This window comes from Corvus cornix, chromosome 21, assembly GCF_000738735.6.
Source record: "Corvus cornix cornix isolate S_Up_H32 chromosome 21, ASM73873v5, whole genome shotgun sequence".
In the NCBI taxonomy this organism is placed as follows: domain Eukaryota; kingdom Metazoa; phylum Chordata; class Aves; order Passeriformes; family Corvidae; genus Corvus; species Corvus cornix.
This window is the reverse complement of record NC_046350.1, coordinates 6,163,798-6,188,556: the sequence shown is the minus strand read 5'-3', so window position 1 is coordinate 6,188,556 and position 24,759 is coordinate 6,163,798. Positions and strand designations below refer to the sequence as shown.

Here is a 24,759-nt window from a genome sequence, read left to right as displayed (position 1 = left end):
TTAATTTGCCTCTGCTGGGGGAGTAGGAGAGTTTTGTGGTCATTGCTCTCAAGCACAGAAGGACTTTGCAGCATTTGTGTACAATTTGTCAATATTTTTTATTTACAAAACATGTACCTAAAGCAACTGAACAGCTAAACATGTAAACATTCTCTTCTTGCAGAACCACAATTTGGCTTAAAAAAATACTTCTTTTTTCAAGGCAACAGAATAAGCACAATCAGTTTGTACAGAGTTAAAAAAAAAATAATGACAGAAACATCTCTAAATAAATAGAAATAGGTCTATCATTCTGAGCATATTTATAAAAATGAGAAGCCACTTGTAATGAGATGGAATATTTTTGAAAATTATTTAAGTTTCAATCTTTAGTACAATTCAGCTTACTGAAAACCATCAGGTGAGCTGCTGCTTTGTGAATTTGGAGTCAACAGAGCTGTCAGATTTATCCAAGATGCTCTCCCAGGGTGTACAAGGAAGAAGGTCCACAGGATGACTCACGGAATTTTTACTGCTTGTAGGTAAGTCAGGTTTCCAGACTAAGTAACCTCTGTAAAACTGTGCTCAGTTCTTGCCACTGATACACCTTTGTGTTATTTATTGCACTTCTCAAAGTGAGGGACAGGACGGGAGCCACTGCTCTAAAAGCTGTTGAGGGCCTGACATTTCTGCTGTGAGACCTGGGAGGGACTGAGGAGAGCAGGGTCCCACTGCTGCAGCATCCTGAACACCAGGCTCTGGCACTGCAAGAGAATTGCTTTTCCAGCTCTGGAATTGTAGTGTCTTCCCTTCCACAAGAACCTGATCAGGGGTGTAGTTTCAGTGCATCTCACCTTGCACAGGGCCCAAGATTTTTTTTTTGCATACTTTCTGCTCTGCAAATTAGTTTAATAAGCAAGGAAATAGCAATATTTACTCTCTAAAATGGAGCAGAGGCACAGGACTGTTTCTCACTGATCAGCCTGCATAGAGCTCTAAATCCTGCAGTATTTCTCTCTAGTACCAAAGCAGCTGTTAGAGCCTGAGTGCTTCAGTCACAGTATCATCTGGAAGTGTAGGAAAGGGGCTTTCCCAGGGTTAGAGTAAATCAAAATGAGGTGTCTTCCATGCCAGAACTGCTGCTTCTACCAACAGGTGCTTGAGAGGCAAGAGGGTTTGTATGGATAGATCCAAACCAGAACAGACCTCACAGCGTAACATCTTTTACAAAAAGAAGCAGTAAGTACTTTAATTTGAAAATGCAATCTTAGCGTTTTCAGGTTTGAAACCAAAATAAATGCAGAAATGCAGGAATTACTTGAGAGTCAACTAAAGCCTAACTTGGGAAAGCAAAGTAAGTACCTGATCCAGTGGCCACTCCAAAGCTGCTCTTGTGCCATCAGTTCTAGACAGCAATAGCCGAGTTCCAGCTCAGTTTCAGAACACTTTGGCCTCTGGAGCAGACAGAAAGCAATATCACAGCTGGGATGTCCTTATCCTGTCTCAAGGCAGAGTAAAACCATTTGTCCAAGTCAGCTTCAGTGTGCTGTGTGCTGACCCACCTTGGTGGACACTGACACAGGGCAGGAAGAGTGACCACATGCTGAAGTTAATGCCTCTAAGCTGTAACAGTGGTGACCTAGAAGATGGGCTACAGGCATAGGGGAATCTCTGTTCAGCTAAATTTCCAAGAAAATAGAAATACAGACATTAGCACACTGGAGGGATGTTACAACTGCCTCAACTCTTCCATTGAAAGATGTACTTGAAGCTTAAGGAGTTCTTAAGGGTGCAGTACCTCTACCTACCTTTACTGTACACAGGAGTTTTATTGCCTCAAGCCTCTCCCTTGTCCCCCAAAGATCTACGGCAGCCACCGTGGTGTGGCTGAGGACAGGCCAACAGTTTTTCAGTCATGCAGCAATGTCTGATCTCTGGGAACGAGGTGGGGGATCTTCAACACGACCATTCTTCTGTCTTTGGGAACCTGGCAGTCAGTGCTGGACTCGGGGCTGTTACATTCTCCTGAGCAGGTGCAGGCTCCTGCTCTACTGCCTGTTGTCTTTGGATACGTTGTGTGCCAGCCAGTTCACTTTGGTTTTCCAGCTCTCTCGCAGGGCTTCATTAAACTTCAGTCTGAAGTGCTTCAGTGCCTCCTCATCAGTTTTCCCAAGGGCCAGGGAGTCCTGTAGGCAAGAGGCATAAATCAGTGCACAACTGAACAATTCACTGTTCAACCAGTAAGATGTTTATTTATAAGAAATTACTCCATTGAAAGGAGGAATGGAGTTGCCATCAGTTGTTTTTAATTGTTCCTGTAGTTGCAGGGGTTTTTTTCTCTGATAAACACTTGGACCCTCAGCTTATGTTGGTGCAGGGAAAGAGCAGGTTCTGTATTGCTCTTGTACAGAGTGTTCTGCAGCTGCCAGGGATGGGTGGTTGTAACTCAGGAGGCAAACTAGGAAATTAGAGCCCAGAGCTGGGTCTCCTTCCCTGCAAGCTGGCACCTGCTGCCTTCATGGTGAAGAACCTGAAGGGATTTCCGAGGACCAGGACCTGGCATTTCTGATGTCCTGCACACGGACCCTGGGCATCCACTCACAACAGTGAGTCCTGGAGCTCATCTGCTTCTAAGAATCTGTCCTTGCACACTGAACCCCCTTCTCCTCACCCAGCCACAAGATCAGGTGTTCAGTTTTAACTCCTTACCTGGGCTCTGCCTCTTACCTTTAGGTACTGGATGTCTTTGGAGCAGCTGAGCTCTGGCAGCCCAGCAGCTTTCATCAGTGCAAAGAGGTGCAGGAAGAGGAGCCCGTGGCGCCGCAGGATCATGTAGGCTCTTTCACAGTAACCCCTGAACCTGTGCAGGAGTAGATGAGGTGAAGGAATGAAGGCTGTAAACTCAACCATTTTGTAAAGCAAAGCTATATACTCTCTCCAGTTAATAATTTATTTACTTTCATGTGTACAGGCAGCTAGAGGCTGCATATTGGTGGAAATAAATACTAAAAATTTAGAGCTTAAAAAGCTGAAGTTTAACTCCCAGCACTTACCTTTCAAACTTCTCATTGTTGTTAGTTTTTCCTTGCTGGATGACATGCACAAAGTCGTAGGTTAAGATGAAAGGAACTCGTTCTCTATTAATACCAAATTTAGTCTTGAAGTTTCCCAAAAAGTGACCAAAATCAATATGGAACAGCTGAAAATAAGAAAAAATACTTTTGGAATATTACCTGTTTTAGCTGATTGGTGTTGAGTTACTTCCCAGTTACTGTATTCAGCAGATCACGACCATAGGGTTTTGGGAGAGAGAAAAATGACCTTGCCCATGGCCCTCCTTTGGGAAGAGACAATATTCCTTTGCTCAGGTAATCCCAGATTACCTGCCCTGTCTCCCGGACCATGATGTTGTCGCTGTGCCGGTCGCCAATGCCCAGCACGTAGGTGGCCACGCAGTACCCGGCGCAGGACAGGGTGAACTCCTCGATGGCTTGGTCCAAGGCATCTCTAGAGATGGCAAGAAAGAGAGTGAAAGATAATTTCACTTTGGACTCCAGTACTGCCCCACGGGGAAAGCTGTTTTCAGCTGCAGGAGAAGGGAGGAAAGCTCGTTTGGATTCCTGTAGTGCTCTCTGGAGGCAGGACTCCCACCCCTGCTTTACAAAAACGAGCTGCAATAACTGACTGTAGCTGAAGGGATCTGAATAAGGTTGTGGCCACAATCTCAATGGAATTGACTTAGTCTCAACTAAATTAACTCATTTCTATATATCCATGGATCCAAAGGACACACAGGACTCCCAGAGTGATTCCTGTTAGGGCCCTGCTGTGCCAGAACAGCACTGATGCTTTGCTGCTCTCCTCCTCTCCAGTAACCCCCCAAGCCACACAGCGGCTTCCTTTTTCACCTCCCAGTTCTGGCATTACTCCTGCTGCCCTTCTTCCAGCTGGCCCTGTATCTCTGGATCAAGGTTTGGGTCCAGCCCATGGTCAGAGCTGCCTTAGGCTATCAGAGATCAAACAGAGCTTGCAAACAGTAACCCAGAGGCCTCTGTTTCTGCTCAAGGCTCACATGGATCCACATGAGGGAGCAGCCAGAGCCTGGAGCTGTGCACAGCTGAGGGAAAAGGAGCAAGGCAGGAAGCAGGGAGGGAAAGCTGCACCCACTCACCCCGGGTTCTTGGATTTGAGCCAGTTGAGCAGCGCATCCTTGTTGAAGGCGGCCGTGGCCACCATGTTGCTCTTGTTGAGCTGGATGTTGGCGATGGTGTCCGAATGCATGACCACCTCAATCAGCCCCGTCTTGTCTCCTGTGGAGAGGCAGCCATAAGGGGTCATCCTGCAGAGATGAAAGAAACCCTTCCACTGAAATCCTGCCCACAAGTGGGTGGTGTTGACTTTTAAGCTTTCCCTTGCCTGGCCTGTCTCCTCCCTTTCTCCTCTACAGTTCTATTCCCCAGCCCCACAGAACCTGCCCAGATGCTCCCAGAACACCAGACAGACCTTGGAGCTTGCAGAGAAAACAGCCTCACCACCCCTGATCTATCAGTGCAGGAGGACAACTGTGTGCACACTGCTCACCTCAGGTCCAGGCCCTCCTGCTTCCACAGGATGTCCATCAACTGGATCATCTGCAGAGTCAGCATGTCCTGGCGCAGATCTGGGCAGCATTACAGAGGAAAAAGGGTCATAAGTACCTCCCAAAGCCCCCCTGCTCTGCGCCTGCAGCCTTTGCCACGTTTGTCACGTGCTGGTTGAGCCAGGAAAGAAGACCAGCAGTGAGCAGTGTTTGCTGGGGCAGTAACAACGTAAAACCACACACCAGAGCCTCAGCTCACACAGGATTTTTACTGGCAGCGGTTTAGGCTACTTGACTTGGCCAAAGCTCTGCCCATGGCAGTCAGTGTGGCACTTCAGAAACCCCCTTCTGGGCACAACAGTGAGCAGCAGCCACCCCAACCCTGCAGAGCTCTTTCACACCCCACAGCAGGTTTGGTTTTGTTGTCCAAGGGTATCCAGTTACCACTGCACTAAAATCTTAATGAAAGAGGGAAGCAGGTGAAATATAGAGGGGAGTTTATTATGTCTTCAGATTACTGCCAAAAAACTCACCCAAAAACATTAAAGGTCCTCATTTACACAACATCTTAATGGTCCATATTTAGGCCTTCCCACCACAGTAAATACTTGAGACTAAAAGATACATTTGCACAGGCATAATGAAGACTTACCATCTCCATTTTTAAAAATGATACCCACTCCACCTCCACCTGTCTCTTCATTATTAAACACAATCCACAATGGTTTCATTTTGGAGTCCATGAAGGTGCACTGATCCACACTAGAGGAAATAAAAATATTACCATCGGTTTCCATCTATTAAAATATCAGTCATCCAAGCTGCCAGTCCTACAGCAACGACTGATGGACTTGGGACTTCCACAAGGAAAGAACCTTGGAATAACCCAAAGCCTGGCTCCAGAGTGAAACAAAGCCTTTGGCACAAATTCAGAAGTGCAGATCTCTTCCTTACCAAACTTCAGCGAGGATAATGTTGGGGTTCAGGGGGGACTGGAGGTGGGAAAGGGCTTCCCTGTAGGTTTCCTGCTTCATGCACATGTGCATCATCTCCTTGGTTTGAGGCTTGGTGGCCTTCTGAGAACTCACTTTCACAAAGTCATTCAGAGCTTTCATCTTGTTGAGTGCTTCTCCCTGAAAAAAGGGAGGGATGAAACAGGGTTAACAAATAGGAAATTCCTGGAGAAAGTTTAAAAAACATTAAAATTTTCTGTGAAATGTAAACCTTGATTCCATCTCTTACTTTCTCTTCAATTTGTAGCAATTTCATATACTGCAACAAAACAAATTTAGTAATATCTGCTTGAGGAAGATCCATAATTAATTGTGGATACTCTGCTGGGTACAAATGCATTGCAAGGTAATGACTGCAGCAGGAATAAAGCACATTATCATGCACCAAAGGAAGAAGTGAGGTGCACTGGCTAGAAAAGTGAGGATGAGACCTAGAGCCCAGCCTGTCCTTCAGTGCTTCTGGGGAGTTCTGGTTGTGCAAAAGTGCTGCTCAGTCTTGAAAAGAACCAGCACTGGCTCATGGGCACAGCTTGGCTACAACTTTGTCTAGAGATGAGTCTCTCACTTCTGAATTTGGTACAGTGACCCTTGACAGGTAAGAGAGGTTTCAGAGTGGGAAAATGCCAGGAGTACCTGCACACAGCAACTGAAAGGAAGTCCCCTGCTCTGAATCAGCCAACTTCGATCAGCTCCCAGCGAACAGCACCTCACCCATCTGACCTCACAACAGCAGTGCTCTGACCATTTCAAAGCATTCTAGACACAGACTGCAGCCTGTGTGGGTGAGTAAAGGAGGAGCAAGGCCACACGTGCTGGGGATCTCCAGGACACGCCAAAACCAACACAGCCCTTTACGAGGCTTTTCTTGTATTTATTACTGGTGACATTAATTTGGGAAAGCCAACAGCTGAGAACCAGCCCCAAGCAAGAGGGAAGGCAACCTTCTGGCCCAAAGCAATTTGTACCTGCTTCATCAGCACCTTCATGTGGTGGGTGCTGCCCCGGCAGTACGCTTCCAGGATCAGGCCAAACCTCAGGGAAACGGCAGGAACGTGCATTTCTGACCTGGGGAGGGAGGCAGGGAAGGAGGGAGGTTAAAGCAGTGCTGACTCACTGCAGGGAGTGACTCATGCTCCCATTCACACCAGCACCAGGAGGGGGGGACACACCAGAATATTTGGCTGCTGTTTAGATTCTTTGTAATGGGGAAGGAAAATAAATATCCCCAGCCCAGAAGGTGATGGAGGAAAACCATTGCTTGAGGTGATGAGACATCTTTCTGGGTGACTCAGTCACCAACTCCTCCTTTGAGAACATCACTTGGGGAGCAAGAACAGTTCAGAGCTTATGGCTCAGAGCTGGCACAGGGCCATGGAAACCCAAAGCAAATTCCAGCTCACATGCATGTGTGTATATATTCACAAATATATATAAATTCTAAAAACAGAACCTAACCCAAACACCACCACTACAATGACAAAAGACAAAAATAAATGAACAAAAAAACTATACTGTGTCATCCTGGAATAATTCTTACTGAGTCACCCAAGGTAAAAAGCAGCAGTTCCCACTTCACAGAGCAATGAAGGACCCAGTAAATGCTGGTTTCACTTGATTACTAAGAAAAAGCCTAAAACATTTGCTCTTCACCTCAGGTGCCAGAAGAGGAAGTGGCCGATCTTGCGGTTGGATAATGCCCTTTCCAGCAGGAACTTGGTTAATTCACAGTCTAAGTAGGATTCATACTTGAGCACCTGGACAAGCTGCAGCAGGTACTGGAACACATCATCATCCCTGTGGACAGAAAGGAAACATGAAAGACAACCTTATCTTCAGTGCCACAAGTGTACTTGTAACAGCCCTTTGTAAAGACAAGGCTGTCACTCTTGTTCACAGCCCTGAGCAGAAATAGAAAGGGCGCTGCCTCTCCCCGGGGGCCAACACTTACGTCAGCTTCTTCAGGGAGTTGATAGCAAAGGAACCAACATAACGGTCAGGAAAGCTGAAATCCAGCAGCTCCAAGGCATTCAGGACAGGCAACTCTGGCCAGGTCTGAAGCAGGGAAATCATCTGGAATGACCAAAAAGAAAATAGCAGAAAGAAGGAACAAGGTTTTTATGACAATGGATGTGAATCTGAAGTTCTACTGATGAAAGAGCAGCTCCTTATGAGGGGGTCACTATTTATAGATGCCTCACAGCAAGTTTGCAGATACCAGGTCAAAAACTGATCCCTTGAGGTGGCTTGTGCTGATCTCTCACTACCATTTAAGAATATTCAATCCAGATCTCTTTTTTCCCATTAATTAAACAGATTTTTTTTTTTTTGCCTCCAGTTTCTTGAAGGGATAAACAAGACCTTGCTGGCCAGTAATGAATCTGGGACAGCCCACAGAGCCAAACAGAGCCCAGAAGAATGAGACCTCAGCTGGTACCAGCTGGGAACTTCCCTGAGAAAACTGTGAAACATCCCCTGCTCAGCTGGGCTCCCAAACACAGCACAGGAATGTGGACACTGAAAGATGGATCAGAAAGGGAGCCCTGGCTGCCAGCCCCAACATCCTCACCTGGGCAACATCCTCATGCTTGTTCCATTTGGTGATGATGAGCAGCTTGGCCAGAGCCTGTGGGTACTGGTCACGGATGTCGTATCTCATCTTCCATACCAGGTCCTTCTCGTGCTCGTACAGCTCCGTGTGGCTCCTCCGCTCCAGGATCTCCTTCAGCTGCAACTTCTGCTCACAGCAAGCACAGGAAAGAGCAGACACAGGGCTCAGTCCCAACCACAGGACTTGCTCAGCTCAGGGAGACCCTGCAGGACTGGGGCATGACCCAGTTTGGTGAAAAATGCTGGGGGTGGGGCATAAGGTGGAAACAACTTGGTCCATGAAACCAGGCTTGCAGGCAGCTGAAAACGGATGCCAGAAGACTCACCTCCTCAGAATCTTCTGGTGCAGCTCGGGGTTGTTCTCCATTCCTCCCCAACTCCAGCAGCTGGGACACAAATAAAGAGTCTGAGAAAGGCTCCTCAGTTCCTCTGTAATTGCAGCTCACCATCACTTCAGGCATTTGTGCTGCATTGGAGATCAGCCACTTGCCACCTCTGCTTGGGCTCCCCCTTCTCCCTGGCACAGCCTGTTCCAGCCTCTGAGCCACCCCTGCCTCGTTGGGAGCACAGACACGTCTCTGGCAGAGCAGATCCCCTTTCTTCCCTGTAACAGGCACATTTCTTCTTCCAGTTGTCTGGCCAGTTGCAGTGACAGATGGAAAATCTCCACCCCACACAGCATGTTACCACTCTGCTGAAAGGGAGGGAGCTGCCTACTTTCACTCATTTCCCCTTTATTCCTCTTCCTTCCTACAGAGCCTAATGCAGTTTGAAGGCAGCTCAGTTAAACCCATTTTTTAAACAAGTGCTCATCTATGAGAGCAGCTTTACCTCAGTAATTCACAGCTTGGAAAAGTTTTCACTCAAAGGTCCAACAATATCTATTCATCAAGTTTGCTTGCAGCCAGTCCCTGTCAATGGCTGCCCCAAAGCTTCCCTACTGGAAGGGACAGTGAGGGAATTCCTGTGCCTCCCAGAAAAGTGTCCCTGTGCCCCACCTGCTCAAAGGACGGGTAATACACAGGATGTGCTGCCACGCTGGGGAAGCAGATGACCAAGGCTGCTGCACTCTCAGTGTTGGGGTTGCACTGCACTGTGCCCATGGGGTTCAGAAGTTCCCCTTTCTCATCTGAAAAACAAAGTACATAAAACCCATGAGCCCAAATCTTGCGAAGCTTTGGTGCAGAAAGCAGAGCAGAGACCGTCCCTGGGCACTGCCTGGCCGCAAGCACTTCACCTTCCTGAGCTCTCCCCAGTGAGGGGCATGTGACATCCTTAGGTGAGTGGCCACCTCTCAGGTCACATGTGCAAAGCCAAGCTCAACAAAGCCCTGTCTTGGCAGGGCTCCAGCTGCCATCACAGGACAGAGCAGTGACCACTCCACTTCCTGGTGCAGACTAAGGATGCCAAAGGACAGCAGCTCCCTCTCCTGCCATACCTGGGAAGGAGGACCACATGTGCAGGCAGCACTCCCCCGTTTTCAGCTGGTCCTTGTAGTCGAAGAGCATCACATTGACCCAGGCGATGGGACAGTCCTGCGGGAAGACAGCGCTCGTGGGGAGCTGCACCTGCCCAGCTGGAGCAGGGCAACAGAAGGACTAACGAGAGAGATCCCCTTGCAAAGGGACATCCTGTCTGCTGACCTGCTGAGCTCTCTAAATTAAGAGTACAAGATGGCATCGGGCATTTGCCAAAACCTGGGGTCTTTTGTGTAGTGCTAAATGGCACCAAACACTCCCCACAAATGTGCCTAAAACTTCACCACCTGATATTTGGCATAGCTGAAGAATCTCTAAGTTTCCAATAAGGCCTTACTACTGTACACTCAGTATTTTAGGAAGCTGTGACATACTTCATATATTTCACAGTTTGAGGGGAAGGAGAAGAACTTTAATTTTGAAACAGGGAACGTGGAGTAGGAACGACTTTGGAAAACGAAACAAAGGATGCTAGAAATAGCTCATAATAGGAAAAAAAGGCTTGGCTCCTTTGTACAATAATAAACACTATCTATAGAAATCAAACTTTATGCTGCCAATCCCCTGCCACACCCCCAAAATAAACCCCACAAATCCAACCCAGACTCATTTTGGAGGAGGGAGACTCCAGCAAGTGAAGTGACCAGGACATGGCCAAGACAAAGAACTTGTCCCCTGCCCTCACCCAGCTCCCAGCCCCAGAGCAGACACACATTCCATGAGTGACCTAAGCTTTCCAGGTTCCCCAAATGGAACACTTTACCTCATACAACAGCACTCAGAGCTCAGATCACACCAAGGCTCAAGCACAGAAACTGAGTGTAAAAGGGGTTACGTGGCAGAGATTCTGCACCGACGCAGCCACAAACAGTGTCACGTTTGAAGGAACCACAGTGAGACATCTGGTTCCACTGGGGCATACCAGACAATGCAGCCTTACCCCACAGGTCAGGCACTTGGTGGAGGTAACAGAGACCCCATTTCCCTCTAACGTGACAAAATGAGTCACTTCCAAGCAGCCTCTCGCAAACCTTGGAGCTGATTTGATTACTCCAAGTACCTTCAGTAAAATCCCGTTTGACACATCAACTTCCAGATCACAGGGAAAAGCCAAACAAAACACCACTGCCAGCAATAACCTTTTCTAACAGTGTAAATGACATCTAACCACAGCTGAAAGCCTGCCAAAACACAAGGCAAGATTTCTGGTGGATAAGGTCCAGAAAAACAAGGATCCAGCATTCTGAAGACAGACATCTCCTGCTTGATTTAGAGAAACACTGAAAGCCAACCCTCTGGGTGACATTAACCCTCTGACTCATCCAGTCAGCCTGCAAACATGCCTGATTTTGTGGTAGTAAATGATTTAGTCCCACCTATCTGCTCTGGACAGTCTGCATAAAAACAACATATATGGAATTAACCTCCGAGTAAGGAAAAAAATTAACAATCAAAACAAACAAACGAAGTATCAGAGTGCATTCTGACTGTAACCTGCCCTTACCAACCATTTGAAATGATTTCTGGCTTCTTCACTCAGAGCTGTAGCTCACCACGGGGAAAAATTCTTTTGCAGTGCTCAGCTCTAGTGAATGTTGTGATTTTATACTAAAAGTTCATCAGAATGCATCCACCTTTCCCCAGCACCAGAACACACATGAATAAGATCCTCTTAACAACTCAGCTAAACAGACTGGTTGTGTTTTGTCAATCAGAACAGCAAGATTTCCTTCTGACTGCTTCAAAACAGAAAATTATTCCAGTGTGACCACAAACATCCAGCCTGTGGATGAATCAGATCTTCTGTCCAACAAAAACCTCCAGCAGGAGCTGGGGTTCTGCTATTCTTAAATAAAAAAGAAACCCAACAATAAAACTGTTAATCCTAGTCCTGGCCTCAAAATGTTTCCAGTCTGAAGTCTTCAACCCAGAAATTGGTCCCCACAAGCAGGATTCATGAGCTGGCTGTTGCTCCCAGACATGACTGCACAGTAACCCTGAGAACTCCACTGATGTCAGCACAACAACGCTCAGTGAACCTCCCAACAGTGAGGAGGAGTGAGCAGAACTGAAATCTTCTCTATCACACTCATCAGTGCCTCATTCCTCTGCACTCTAGTACAGATGGCATGAGTAATCCTCTCCTTAAGGCACGAGAACAGTGTCTTTGTGGTCACAGAAACAATAATTTGCAGAGGAACAAATGCCTTTGCTGCTCATAAAGAAAAGTCTCACATGCGAAGAGCTTGAGGCTTAAGTTACAGCTCTGGGAAACCAGCAATTCAATTACAGGCTGCACTTGGATCTCCTTTTAGTTACTAAATCGTTAATGGGCTAGAAGTTCTGGAATAGAGCTGAGGAAAGTGAGAAATATCACTACCTCTGATTAAGATGCTCAAATCAAGAGCTTCCAAAGTGATTTAACACTTTCTATGCTCAGTTTGCAACACCTGAACAGTAACCTTGAAGAATCTGCACTTTCACTTTACGTTGTCTAAAGCTTTGCCATAACCAGTGTTAACATTCCTCAGTTTATTCCCCTTCCCTGGCTGGTAATTTGCTGCACTGGGGATTTGCAGGAAAGACCTTGTTAGAAAGAAAATGCAACACAGGTGGTGGTTTAACCTCAACTACAAAACAAGGAAGTTGCGGAACAGTGAAACAGGGACACCAACACAAGTGATTCCTCTTTAGGTCCAGTCAGATGCTGGGTATGTTTCTTAATGGTTTTTCTTGAGAAGAAATTACATATAAACAGCCTTTCTCACAGGCAGCCACTCCTCAGCTTCCTGTTCCTGTTGAAGAAGTTACTGGCCATTACTCTGTAAGCTTTTGTTAACATAAAGCTCTCTGAAAGCAAAGGGCACTTGGTTCAGAATCATGTCCTGTGCTCTGCAGCCCTGGCCTGCCTGGCTCAGCCCCAGGCTGGCTTCACTTACAGCTTTCTTGGACTTCTTCTTGGTGGAACGAGCCTTCTTGGCCTTCTCGATGACGGCATAGAGGGCGAAGCAGAGCCGGGCCATGCGGGGCAGGTCACAGATGTTGATGTCGAAGTCCAGCCGCTGCTTCCACACCGGCTCTGAGCACACGTTCACCTCCGAGCTCGACACTGTCTTGCACAGCATCTCATTGCCATGGAACAGACCTGCCTGCACCACCAGCTGAGGGCAGGAAAAATAAGAGGACACCATGAATCCACAGGGGCTTGCCTTGTTCGCTGAAGACACATCACTGGAAGAGGAATGGGACAGGGCAGCCGCTCCCCTGAACAGGGTGTCCTGCTCCCATCTCTTTCCTGATCCATTGAGATCCAGTTCCTTTCTCTCTCTCTTTACTCTGCTTCAGTAGGTGCATTGTTACCTTCTCACTTCATGCAGACTTGCATATTGAATAATGCAACACATTCTTGCCCAGTTTCCTTCCTTTCCCAAAGAGCAGCTGTTCCCCTTCTCCTCATTTTCCTGCTCCCCCTTCATGGCAAACACCCTGCACATCCCAGGGCTCTGCTGCCTCCTGCTTTCTGCCTTCCCTTTGCCAGTCACCACCTCTCCCATCACTCTCTCCTCAGAGCTGGGTTTCCCCTGCTCTGCTGCTCAGCTTCCCTGCCCAGCACTGTACAATGCCATTACCTCAGGGCAGCAGCTCTGTCTGCTGTGCAGCAGCTTTTCTAATGCTGGGCTGCTGGCCGGCCACTTCCCTCCCCATTCCTGTTGTGCTGCAGTTCAGAAACTGCCCAAAGGCTGAATGAAGCCCCACAGGAGCAGGTGAGATCATGCTGTCAGCCACCACTGTCCTCCCCACACAAACGAGAGGGATGTGACTGGGAAAGCCAAAGTACAAACCCCCAGAGTGAGCCAGTACCCACCTTCATTCTCTCATCTGCATTGACCTTGCTGCCTTGCACCAGCTCGATGTAGAAAGGCTGCTCTAAGGACCAGAGAGAGCCATAGTTCGGCTGGAAAGACAAAAGGGTTCTAATCAGAAATAGATGCAACAAAGGCCTCTCAAGCCAGCACCAGAACTCATCTCCCATTCCATGCTTTTTGCTCCCACAGAAAAGAGCAAGAGGCCTGGGACAACCAGGGAAGCTGTGGAGGGGCTGGAAGGCTGGCTGGGAATTCCCATCTTAGACCCCAGCTAGGAACCTGTCCTGAGAAGGGCAGGGAGAACCCACTTGCTGTTCCCAGCCAAGATCAGCACGTCCACCAACAAACGAGCCCAGGGTGACCCCAGGGGTCCCCTTTTACCTTTTTCTTGGGGAGTGGAGGGGGCTTGGAGGCCGCCTTTGGGGGGCTGGCGATGCAGTTGGTCTGCTCGTCCCTCATGGCAATGATGGCAGAGGAGTGCACCATGGTCAGGTGGGGGGTCAGGCCCCGCTGCAGGCAGCTGCGGATGTGCTGAGAGGGGACAGGGTCAGCCAGGGCCACCCCGGCCAGAGCCACCCGGGCCTGGCCAGAGCCACCGCGCCAACCAGCACCAGCCCAGGCAGGAACCCGTGCAGGGAGTCAGGGAAGGACCCAGCAACAATCGAATTCCAGTTCTCAATTATCTCCTCTTGCTTTATAAACCTGCAACTCGCTGGGCTCATGTTGCCAGAACTGAGAATATGAAGTGCCTTTTATAGCTGGCATTTCATCAATGGACTCAAATGGCTGCATTAAGGGAAAACACTGAGGAGGATTCAGCACTCTCAGCAGCAGTTTGCCCTGCCAGAGGAGCACATGACTCAGGATTGCTTGCCCAATTTTCAAGAGGAGAACCCTCAGCTCACCATACAAGCAAGCAGATACTTCCAGAACCACAGCCTCTAAATGTATTTACACAGCACTCAGCACCCAGGGACAGGCTTAGATCACTGGCCCCCCAAAAATAGGAATTTTCTAGGTTGCTGGAAATACCCTTTGCCCTAAGCAGCATCCAGGTCCTGTCACTGATGTGCTGCACTCCTGTAAACAGCACTGTCTCCTTGACAACATGTCCCAGCCCACACCCCCAGCAAGGGAAGGCCATGTGGGAACAGACTCACTGATAAAGACACGACGCTCACCTGGAACTGGTAGAGGGGGTAGTTCCCATAGAGATATTCACATTTCCCGTTCACCTGCAGGGTGTAGTCCTCTGGCTTCTGCACGGTCTCGTGGCGGAACACAGTAGCCTGTTTCTTAATAGCATAGCTCATCAAGGTGATGGGGAACTCCCAGGGGGAGATCTGGAACGTGAAGCTCTCCTGCAATCCCAACAACACAGCAAACTGTCAGATACCAGCAAAGGGCTGAAATGGCACAGACAGGGAACAACATTCCTGCTGCTGGAAGTGAGGAGCAGGATAGGAAGGTGCAATCACACACACATTAGCCAATGATAACTAGGGATGTTTGCTAAACTGGGCAGGAGCAAGTTTCAGCAGTGCAAGCACGAGGCTGGAAATCAGGAACTTCAGTTTAAGCAGAATCACCAGTTCACGTGGTTGCCAGTCACTAAAAACCTTCCCACTGTCATTCCACCAGCAGGCAGAGGCTGTAAGGGTCACCGTGCTCAAACACACTGCTCTGGAAGGCCCTTCTCCCGTGAGGGTGACCCTGCTCCATGCCCAGGCACAACATGCAAAACACGAACCGAGGGTACGAGGCAAGAACAGGGCCCATGGGCAGCACAGACCAGTGCCTGCAAGCAGTGTTTGCTGAGCATGAGCTGAGGCAGGCTCTTGAGCTTCCAAAGGAAAGTCAAGTACTGGATTCTATGCTCCTTTCCTACCCAAATCCAAAAAGCTTTCCACCCCATGTACGTGCAGCAACCTCAGCTTCCAGCTAACCAGCACACCCAGTGCATGTTCAGGAGGGAGAACAGCTCCCTCGGTTGGAGGCTCAGTCTCCCTCCCAACCACCACTGCATGCAAAGGAATCTGGAGAATGAAAATGAACACTGAACACATGGAAACACTGTCCAGGCACACATTATTCTGTCTGCAAACACACAGAGGCTTCCAAAGGAAAAGCACAAACCATCAAACACTGTGACAGAAAACCTTGTGCTTTACCCCGCCAGACTGGAACTTGATGTTGACAAAAATGTTCTTGGTGGGGATTTGCAAAGAGCCAGTCCCGAGGCCCTTGGCCATGGGCTCCAGCTGCAGGGGGAAGTTGTACTCCATCCACGCCGCCCAGCTGAGCTGCTGCCGCTTTGCTGCTTTCTCCTCGCAGAACTGGCACATTTTGGTGCGGAAATCACTCACCTCTGGATCCTGCACAGAGTCAAACTCGTGCAAACCTGAGTGGAGAGTAAGAGAGGAAGGCAAAATAAGCATCTGCAGCCTTTGGGGGAAACAAGCCTTTTCCTCAAACATCTGTGAAAGAGTCTCGAGACTCCCTGAACACGTATTTAACATGTGGCCAAAGGCAGAGTCAGCCAAGCTACCAGCAGTCACTTATTTATGATGTAGAACTGCACTGACTCAACACCCCAGTGCTCTGCCAGCAGGAAGCATCACCTTCCCTGGGTCTGCACACATAGTGTTCCCTCTCTGCATCCACTGGAGACCAAACCTGCTGACGTCCCAGCGCACAAGCAGGGCTCCAGCACTGTCCCACAGGCAGCCAGGCTGTTTGGGACAGGAGCACGTTCCACCCACAGCCAGCACGCCTGCCGTGACCAGTGAACTGACCTTTCCCAATGAGCAGGCTGATCTGGGAGTTGATGACTTTCTTGACCCTGTCTCCCTCGCGAGCCACGAGGCGCAGGACGGGCAGGAAGGGCTGGATGTCACAGAGGCGGCGCTGCTCGTCCTCCAGCTCCTGCTGCTCGGCCGTCTGGTTGATGCAGGTGAACACGTAGGCCTCGGGGTCGCTGAGCATGTGGAACAGCGGCTCATACTGCGCGTGCTTCCACAGCACCTGCGGGGCAGCGCACACTGTGAGCCTCCCGCGCCGCCCCAGCCTGCCCCTGCCCTCACTCTGCTGCTGCCACCCACCACCTCTCCCTGAGCACACAGCAAAGGCAGAGCACAGCCCAAGCTCCTCACAGCACTCCTGGACCTGCAATCCCAGGCTGCTCCTCAGCCAAGTCTGGTGGCTCCAGCTCGTGCTGAACGGCTGGGTAGGTTTATTTGCAGGTGCCTTTAACTGACTTCCTTTCTTCACGCTTGCCTTTTGTTTCAAGCAATGTAAATCCCTCAACCTGAGCATTTAAATAACCCCCACCTGAATACCTCACAGTAAGCACCTGCTGCCTCTGGCCGTGTGAAACAGAGCAATTACTGACACTGGAAGCAAAATTGGGTTAAGTAACTTGCCCCCAGTAACAAGAAATCTGTGACAGGAGCCAAGAGCTTCTCAAGTCTTGTCAACACTATCCGGTTCCCAAAGATCCTTCTCTCCCTGTAGATAGCACTTTCACATGACTTCACACCCCTTTTTTCACTCTCATCCTAAGTGCCTGCTATTGGAGGCAAAACTCTGGAGCAGATGGGCCTCTGGCTGTAGCACAGACCTGTCACTAACAGCTGGTACAAGGCTGTTACCTGCTTGATGGTGCCCAGGCTGGCATTGCAGGGCACAGAGAGGTTTAAGTATATGCCTGTGGGCAGCAAAAAGTCCACCTGGATGTTTTGGTTTTCCCCCTTGGACCAGAATTCCGTAGGGCAGTAAATGCCTGGGGGCATCCTGCTCACTGCTTAGCTACCACCTGCAAGAAAAGGGAAAACAATCTGTTGATGTTGACTACACATTGTTTGCTCAGTTCTGTGCTGGACTCTGTAGGAAATTAATGTGCAAAAGAACCCAAAGAAAGGAAGGTCAGCACAGCCTTATAGCTCAGGAAAACATGGACCTTAGTAAAAATTCCACTCCAGTGCCTTTGAGCCACATGTAACTACAGCATTTGCTTCTATTTCAATGCAACCCTCTCTTAATCTCTTCTAGGCCAGAATTAACATCTACATCTGCATTTGACTAAGAAATAGGAGAATTATCTTCTCTGGAGAACAGAGACACTTGTCCCAATGGCTCATCTGTGACCAAGCAGCCAAGACAAACAGTAAGTTCCTACCCCTGGCTGTGTAAGGCAATCCTCAGGCCACATGCTCCAAGCTCCACTTTGTTTTTCCAGAGCTCAGTTCCAGTCTGCAAGAGGGAGAAAGAGTTGTTGCTGGTTCCAAGTATGCATGCATTTTTATACACACAAACAAATAATACTCTGCTGTACATCCCCCCTCTACAAGTACAGAAAAATGAAGTTGAAGGCTGAGGCAATCAGAATAGGTTTGTTAATTCCATCTGCAGCCTACCCCTTGGCAGGGTGCTGCAATTTATTTTCAGTACACCCAAGGAATGCAAAGACAAGAACAAGAAGCTGAACGCTATCAGGTACAAACTGCTGTTTTCAAACACAGGATGAAACAAAAGGCATTCACCAGAAGCCTGTCAGACATTTCCTTTCTCAAAAAGGCCTGTAACAAAGTCTCCATCCACTTGCCCACAAGCAAAATACTACAGCAATAAAATCTCCAGTTTCCTGCACAGATGACAAGTGGCAGAGTGTGGTGTCCCCACGTGCTGGGAGACTCTGGAACTGTTGGCACTGGGTCCCAGCAAGAGACAGGGAAGTGGCTCTAATTCTCTCCAACCACCTCAGCAGGGAAACCAGCTCACCTCAATTCCCTCTCACCAGAATTTTTCCACCAGGTCAGCAGAGGAACATCCCAGTGGTACAGCCTGGAAGGTGCTCCACGGCCACGGCTCCAAACCCAGCCCTGCACGTGCCCTGAGCAAGTCTGTGTCCCTTACCCTCAGCCCATGAAACCAGCACAAAATTTCCCCATTCACAACTTTAAATACAGCTTTGCAGCTGTGGGTGTAGAGACTTTGAAAGAAGCTGAGCGAAGTGCTGCTAATTCCCAAACCACAAAGTCCTGCTGGCAGCTCCTCATGAGCCAGCCCTGGGCTTCAGCACAAGGAGCCCAGCATCTTATCTGCCAGGTCCTGGGAACACACCACTTCCCTGTCAGCAGTGAGGTCAGGATTCCCAGAAATATGAGCCATGTTTTATCTGTCCTGCTTCCTCAGCACACAGGCTGCATCACCCAGCCACCGGATAGAGAGACCACAAACCACACCCCCCCGGGCCTTAGCAGGGAGGGGAGCAAGGGGGAGGAGGCAGGGGTTACAAATTTGAATAAAGCAAAACAAACTGGCCTTGTTTTCTGCTCATCAACAATAAAAACAGCAAGTCTCTGCTGTATCTGCCACCTCAGCCTAAATCAGCAAACTACAACTCTACTGACCAGCAGAGACAGACACAGCAATGGCTGAGCTGCTTCCTTCTGCTGAGGATTTCTATCTGGCACCACATCCCAGAGAATATGAAGTACCTCTCTAAGCCATGAGCACTACAATGTCAGTTCAAGCTCAACACCTTGTCTTTCCAAACTCCCTGATTTAGAGGATGCAGGATTTTTCCAACAGAACCTGGAGTGAATATACCAAAGGAAGAATAATTCTGGACTTTCACCACCTCTAATACATCATTTACCAAGTCTCTCCCCTTCCTATTGCTAAATTCAGAATGCTCGACTTGTTGGAGCTCAGATCTGATGCAGTGTGGCAGTTCTTACATGAGGCAAGCTCTGCATAGATGGGTACTTTTGCACCACCTGACTTCCCTCTTCCCCTTTGCCTTGGGAAACTGAACAGAGTTCTCCAGGCTCTAACCTTGTTTGCGCTATCTTGACCCCACGTGTGTAAGTAATTACAATTCCCTTTTCTCTGGGTCATTTACCATTTATGAATAGCTGAATGCAGCATCACTCCTTTTTGGCAGGGTTTACACTACTGGAGCTGTTCGAGATATACTCTTTGTCTTTCACTGCAGCAGTCTTCAAACAAAAACCCCAACATTCTCCAATATAATTGTCCATTTTTAAAGCCTCAGCATAATCTCAGACTCTCATTCTGGTGGGCAGACACATTAGTGTTAGAAATCTCATACCATGGTAGGGTTCAGACTTGTAGGTCTGGTAGCCTGAAGTTCAAGTTAATCAATCTACACTTGACAAACTAGCTTCCTGTACAACTTGTGTATCCCTCAGAGCCAGGGCAAGCCACGGTGAGACAGAATTTTGTGTTTTACAGGGATGTAAACCCACAGAACCAACCCAGGCCCCCACAGAACCCTCCTCATCAACACTGGGCTGCAGCTACCCACATTCTACAGTAAGACACTCCCGGGTCTCACCCTTCCTGCTGCAACATACCCCAAAACATCTTCTTGCTAGAATACTTCCACATTCCCCCACCCACACCTTGCTGTAACAATTCTTCCTCCCGCCAGCCACACCTCCCACAGCCCTCAAGCACCGGTTTCAGGAGCAAGGCAGGTACACGCTGCTGCCTCTTCCCAAAAGGAGGAAGGGAACTTTCCTTCCTTTCCTTTCCTGCACGCTGGATGGGGACCTCAGGGCTGGCTGTGACAATGTGAGGCACAGCCAGGCACAAAACAGGGGAGAGCCCAGCTGTGGGACGAGCTGCTGCTCCCCATGGGCTGTGCCTGCTCCCCATGGGCTGTGCCCACCGAGCTGTGGGGCCACCACAGCTGCTGCTTTCAGGCTGCAGATAAACAAACTCTGCACAGCAAGCGGTGCCTTGGACTTCTCAGACCGTGCCAGAGGAAGGGAAGCGCCACTGTCACACAACACAGGCCCCAAGGCACCAAGAACACGCCCAAGGATGGATTTCCATGGGTCCAAACACAAAGCTGTTCCACACAGTTCCCAGGGAACTCAAGTCTACTCCCCTTGTCACAGGTATTTCTGCTCTGTGGAATATTTTTTTAAGGTGAAAGTAAAATTAGGAAATTAGGAATGAAACACACATGGAGCCATTCCACACTGACTCCTGCCTCTGGTTCAGACCAGCACAAGCAGCAAAGACTCCACAATTGCTCCATAATCCCCCATTAATTTTGAGGTGTGGAATAATTTCCTGGGGAGCAATCAGAAAAGATGAATCCATTGGTACGAATCACTTCCTTAGAGTCACACATGCAATGAACCTATCATACAATGCCCAGACCTCTTCATCACTGGGCAGGAAAAGTGGTGGAGGAAAATAATCATGAGACGAAATTCCACTTTTTAGATGAAGGCAAGTCCACAACTTCCCCTGTGCCCTTTGCCTCAGTTCATTATTCTTTACTCTGCAGGAAAGCTACAGGCTGCTCTCCCCTCCTTAGGGTTTTCCCCTTGCAGTAATTAGTGTGAAGGTAATTAATGTGTATTTTTACCAAAGAGGCAGAGCTGATGTGCACACGGGACGAGTCCACGCACTAGGACAGAAATAAACCCTCAATTTTACTGGATCCCATGCAGAGAATATAGGCATGACATCAGTAATAGGAGGGAACACAGCTGAGGAATCTGAGGAAAGGTAAATTCACGAAGAGTGTCAGGGCGCAGTGGACACATCTGAAACCACCCAGGCAGTATTTAACAAGCCAGCAGCCGACATAAAACTTACTAACACAAATTTCCTCTCATGAAGTTTATCAACCACAGCTCTGGTGTTTACAACATGCAACTGCTTTGGAGAGGAAAAGGTAAAAACCAACAAAAAAATAAAAGCAGCAAGATGACACATGGAGCAGCATCCCCCAAACCTCTGTGAGGCTGCAGCATCAGACAGACACGGAAGCCCAAACACCCACAAACAAATTGCAAAATTACTAAACCCCAGGACTACCAAAATACCTCTCGAGTTTATAGGAAATGAGCAGTGCAGAGCTCACAGGTGATGTGCTGCGTGGGAGACTGCAGGAAGTCACTTTCATTGCAGGCATGGGCTTGGCTGGGGGAGGAGACCACGGGAATTTTGAAGTACACACGTGTTTGACATGGCTTTACCACACAATCAGGACACTCGGCAGACGTGAACCAGCTCGGAGCTTCCACAGCCACTTCAGTGTGTTCTGAAAGTGTTTTAAGCTCGGTCTTGATTTTTTGGTTGGGATCACAGGGTGAAACAAGTCCACACTGCAGACAAGTCAAGTCACTTGAGTGCTGACTGACAGTAAAATTAACACACAAATTGCCCTTCAAGACAGACTGGGAAATATCCTGCAGCAGGTAAGTGTGCCAAACTGCACCTGCACGTGGGAGTTTGGGACAGAGGGAGGGAGGGGGCCGCCCCCTTGCAGGGTTTGCTGGAGACTCACACCCAGCGCCAGTCACTTCATCCCACAGCAGAACCACGCTGGAGCTGCTTCCCACTGGCGTAAGCGGCAGTAACAGGTCAGACTTTGCTCTTGTGCCAACAGATGTGCTTCCTTTCCTTTCCAACTTCCAGGAGTCCCTCTGTAAAACAGGATCAGTGTCCCAGCTGTGCCACTAGGCCATCACTGTTCTCCTTCAGTTCCTGGGCAGGGTTGCACCTTCAGTACAAACCCGAGCTGCACCAGAGCTGTCTGTGCTTCCACCCTCAACACACGCACATGTGTCAAACTCAGCTCATGAACTAGGTAGGAAAACCACTCTGGACCCCTTGGAAAGGTGTGGGGAACCATTCAAGCACTGAGCAACTCCTAAAATCAAGAGCCTGGCTTTTTATCTTCCTCAAACCCTAGTTTTAGGGTTTAAATTTCCTTTACTTGGTTTACCATTATATGACTTCTACCAAATATAAAAATTAAATAAAGTTGTTTTCTTATTATCAGCTTCCATTCTGTACATTGATCTCTCCTATCCTGCCACACAGTTGCCTGCACTGATTCACTCATTCTTTCAACAGCAGTTCATTGTTCATCCAGCTCTACATACCAGACACACAGTTATGTTGCTTTGACAATGCCTTTTCTTAGAGATTTCTAAGCCCCTGATTAATCTGACTTTTACTTACACAAACCATTGGATGGATGTACATGTACCATGAACTCTCCCTGGACAAGGGATGAAAATGCCCAGACCTAACCCTTCAGGCCTCTGAGACACTACAGAGCATCCTCTTCCCTACCAGAGGCACTGATAAAAAACAGCACTTAATTAACAAAAATCAGCATCTTCTGTGCATCAAGATGTCACTGGAGAACCATGGATTTTCCCACCTTCCATGGAAATGTTCTAGCTATGTGGAAACTACAAGGATCAAGCTTTACACAACCACTGGGGCTAAAGAATCCCTTGGCTTGGGCCCTTTCCATTATGAAATAAAGACTACTTTGAGCTTTTAGATTGTTCAATGCCCCCCTTACACACACACACACTCCCACAGAACAGGCTCGCAGGGAAAAGTAATGGAAGCAGAACTACACTAATGTGATCTGAACTGGGGATAACCTTGTTTGTGTGCAGGGCTGATGATCAAAGGGGTTGTCAGCAAGAGAAGAGATAGGAAAGGAGAATGTGGTGATAAAACCAGGCTGCAGTTTTTGGGGCTCCCAGCTCCAGGAAAGCATCAGAGCCATCTCCCATCATTCAAGCTCAGTAGAACCTTAGATCCCACCAGAAGCAGTAGCCAGAGGGAGGGAAAGAGGAGTTCATGCAAAGCAAGAAAAAGAGATGTAAAGCCATTCCTCATTCTGGGAGTAAAACAGTATCACCAGAGAGAGAGGCAGAGAGACACCAGAGAGTGAGAAAAGCATCTGATGGGAGACTGAGAACCTTTCTCTGGTGGAAACTTCCAGTCAGCTTTTAGGCAAGTTCACAGTATTGCCTGAGGAACTATCTAGTGGGAAACCATACATTTAGTGGTTAAAGCAAGAGCTTGAAAACCAACACTGTGCAAAGTTCCATTCCCAAACCTGACAACTGTTTGCTGCACAACAGCAAACAAAGAACTCCTCCGTGTTTCAGCTTTCTCACATGCACAAGTACAGTCTGTAACTCATGAAGGATGTTGTAACTCTTAAATGCTGGCAAAGTGATGTGAGATCCTTGCACTCTTGCTATTACTGCTAACACAGGCAGAACCTGGGAGTTGGAGGAAGTTGTGATAAAACGAAAGAAGTTGCTGAAATTAGGCTTTTTCAACTGTTCCCAATTGCTCCACAATACCAGAAACCCGAGTCCATCTTGTTGATGAGAACAAAAAATAAGTCATGCATTTCTAATGACCTCTATCATGACATTCAACTTTCAGGTTCCCATCTCAGGCACATACAGTGCACCGTGTTTGAGACTCTCTTCTGGGAGCTCTTAAAAGACTCCCTCATGCCCTGCCAAAAACATGATCCAAAGCTAACCCACAGCAGAAACACACATGGCTGTGAACAACTGAGCCAGGCAGCACAAGTCCTACACCAGGGAAGGTCTGGATGACCGGGTGTTGCCACTCCTCAAGCCTGGGAGTGACAATTGTGGCGACAAGGTGCCATGTGCCAAACCTACCCTAAAGGCCAGGCAGACACCAGAGCTCACCAGCAGCACCAGAGCTCACCAGCACCCCGTGGGGTGGGCCGGCAGGTGATGAGTGGTTACTGGACAAAACAGCCAGCCCGCTGCCTGCCTGCCTGCCATCCATCCATCCATCCCTCCATCCCAGCGCTGCCACCAGCACAGGGGACACGGCGCCAAGGGCACCCCCCGAGCAGCTCCCACCGCGCACCCCGCAGGTCAGCGGCTCCGCAGAGCCCCCATCTCCACAAAGCAGAGGCGCTTTTCCCGAGGAGCAGCGCTCTTTGCTAAGGGCGCCCGAGCAGAGCCGGGATTTGCCGCAGGCGGCCCCGCAGCGCCGGCGCGCACCCCGGAGCCCCGGCCCCGCCCGGGCCCCGCTCCCCGGCCCCAGCCCCCCCCGTCCCCGTCCCGGCGCTCACCTGGGGGGTCCCGGGGGCTGCGGGGCTCCCGCGCTCCCGGCCCGGCCCCGCTCCGGCACCGCCCCGGCCCCGCCTGCAAAGGGGCGTCGGAGGGGCCGCGCCCCGCCCGCCGTGCCCGCCCCGCCCCGGACACCGGCCCCGCCGTGTCCTCCCCGCCGTGCCCGCCCCGCCCCGGACACCGGCCCCGCCGTGTCCTCCCCGCCGTGCCCGCCCCGCCGTGCCCGCCCCGCCCCGGACACCGGCCCCGCTCGGTCCCTCCCCGCCGTGCCCTCCCCGCCCCGGACACCGGCCCCGCTCGGGTCCCTCCCCG

General features: G+C 49.3%; 1 protein-coding gene across 5 annotated transcripts; it reads right to left on the bottom strand.

Moving 5' to 3' along the window:
- Positions 1–73: 73 nt before the first annotated feature.
- On the bottom strand, positions 74–24,508 carry PIK3CD (phosphatidylinositol-4,5-bisphosphate 3-kinase catalytic subunit delta). 5 transcript variants are annotated; one of them, XM_039564125.1, is made up of 26 exons: positions 24,450–24,508; positions 21,858–21,996; positions 21,394–21,611; positions 17,700–17,773; positions 17,173–17,336; positions 16,318–16,546; positions 15,694–15,923; positions 14,704–14,883; positions 13,904–14,053; positions 13,522–13,611; positions 12,596–12,817; positions 9,617–9,713; positions 9,177–9,307; positions 8,505–8,564; positions 8,138–8,305; positions 7,520–7,641; positions 7,222–7,365; positions 6,537–6,636; positions 5,513–5,691; positions 5,211–5,320; positions 4,561–4,639; positions 4,151–4,318; positions 3,363–3,486; positions 3,033–3,178; positions 2,707–2,839; positions 74–2,165 (listed from the first exon to the last, which is right to left on the bottom strand). In XM_039564125.1, the coding sequence occupies exons 5-26, from the start codon at positions 17,311–17,313 to the stop codon at positions 2,028–2,030; spliced, it is 3,141 nt and encodes a 1,046-aa protein (XP_039420059.1). In that variant the 5' UTR covers positions 17,314–17,336; positions 17,700–17,773; positions 21,394–21,611; positions 21,858–21,996; positions 24,450–24,508; the 3' UTR covers positions 74–2,027. The 5 variants fall into 5 exon arrangements, with proteins under 5 accessions (XP_039420059.1, XP_039420060.1, XP_039420061.1 ...); XM_039564126.1 differs by having other exon boundaries at positions 21,432–21,996; XM_039564127.1 differs by lacking the exons at positions 21,394–21,611; positions 21,858–21,996.
- Between the last annotated feature and the right edge of the window lie 251 nt (positions 24,509–24,759).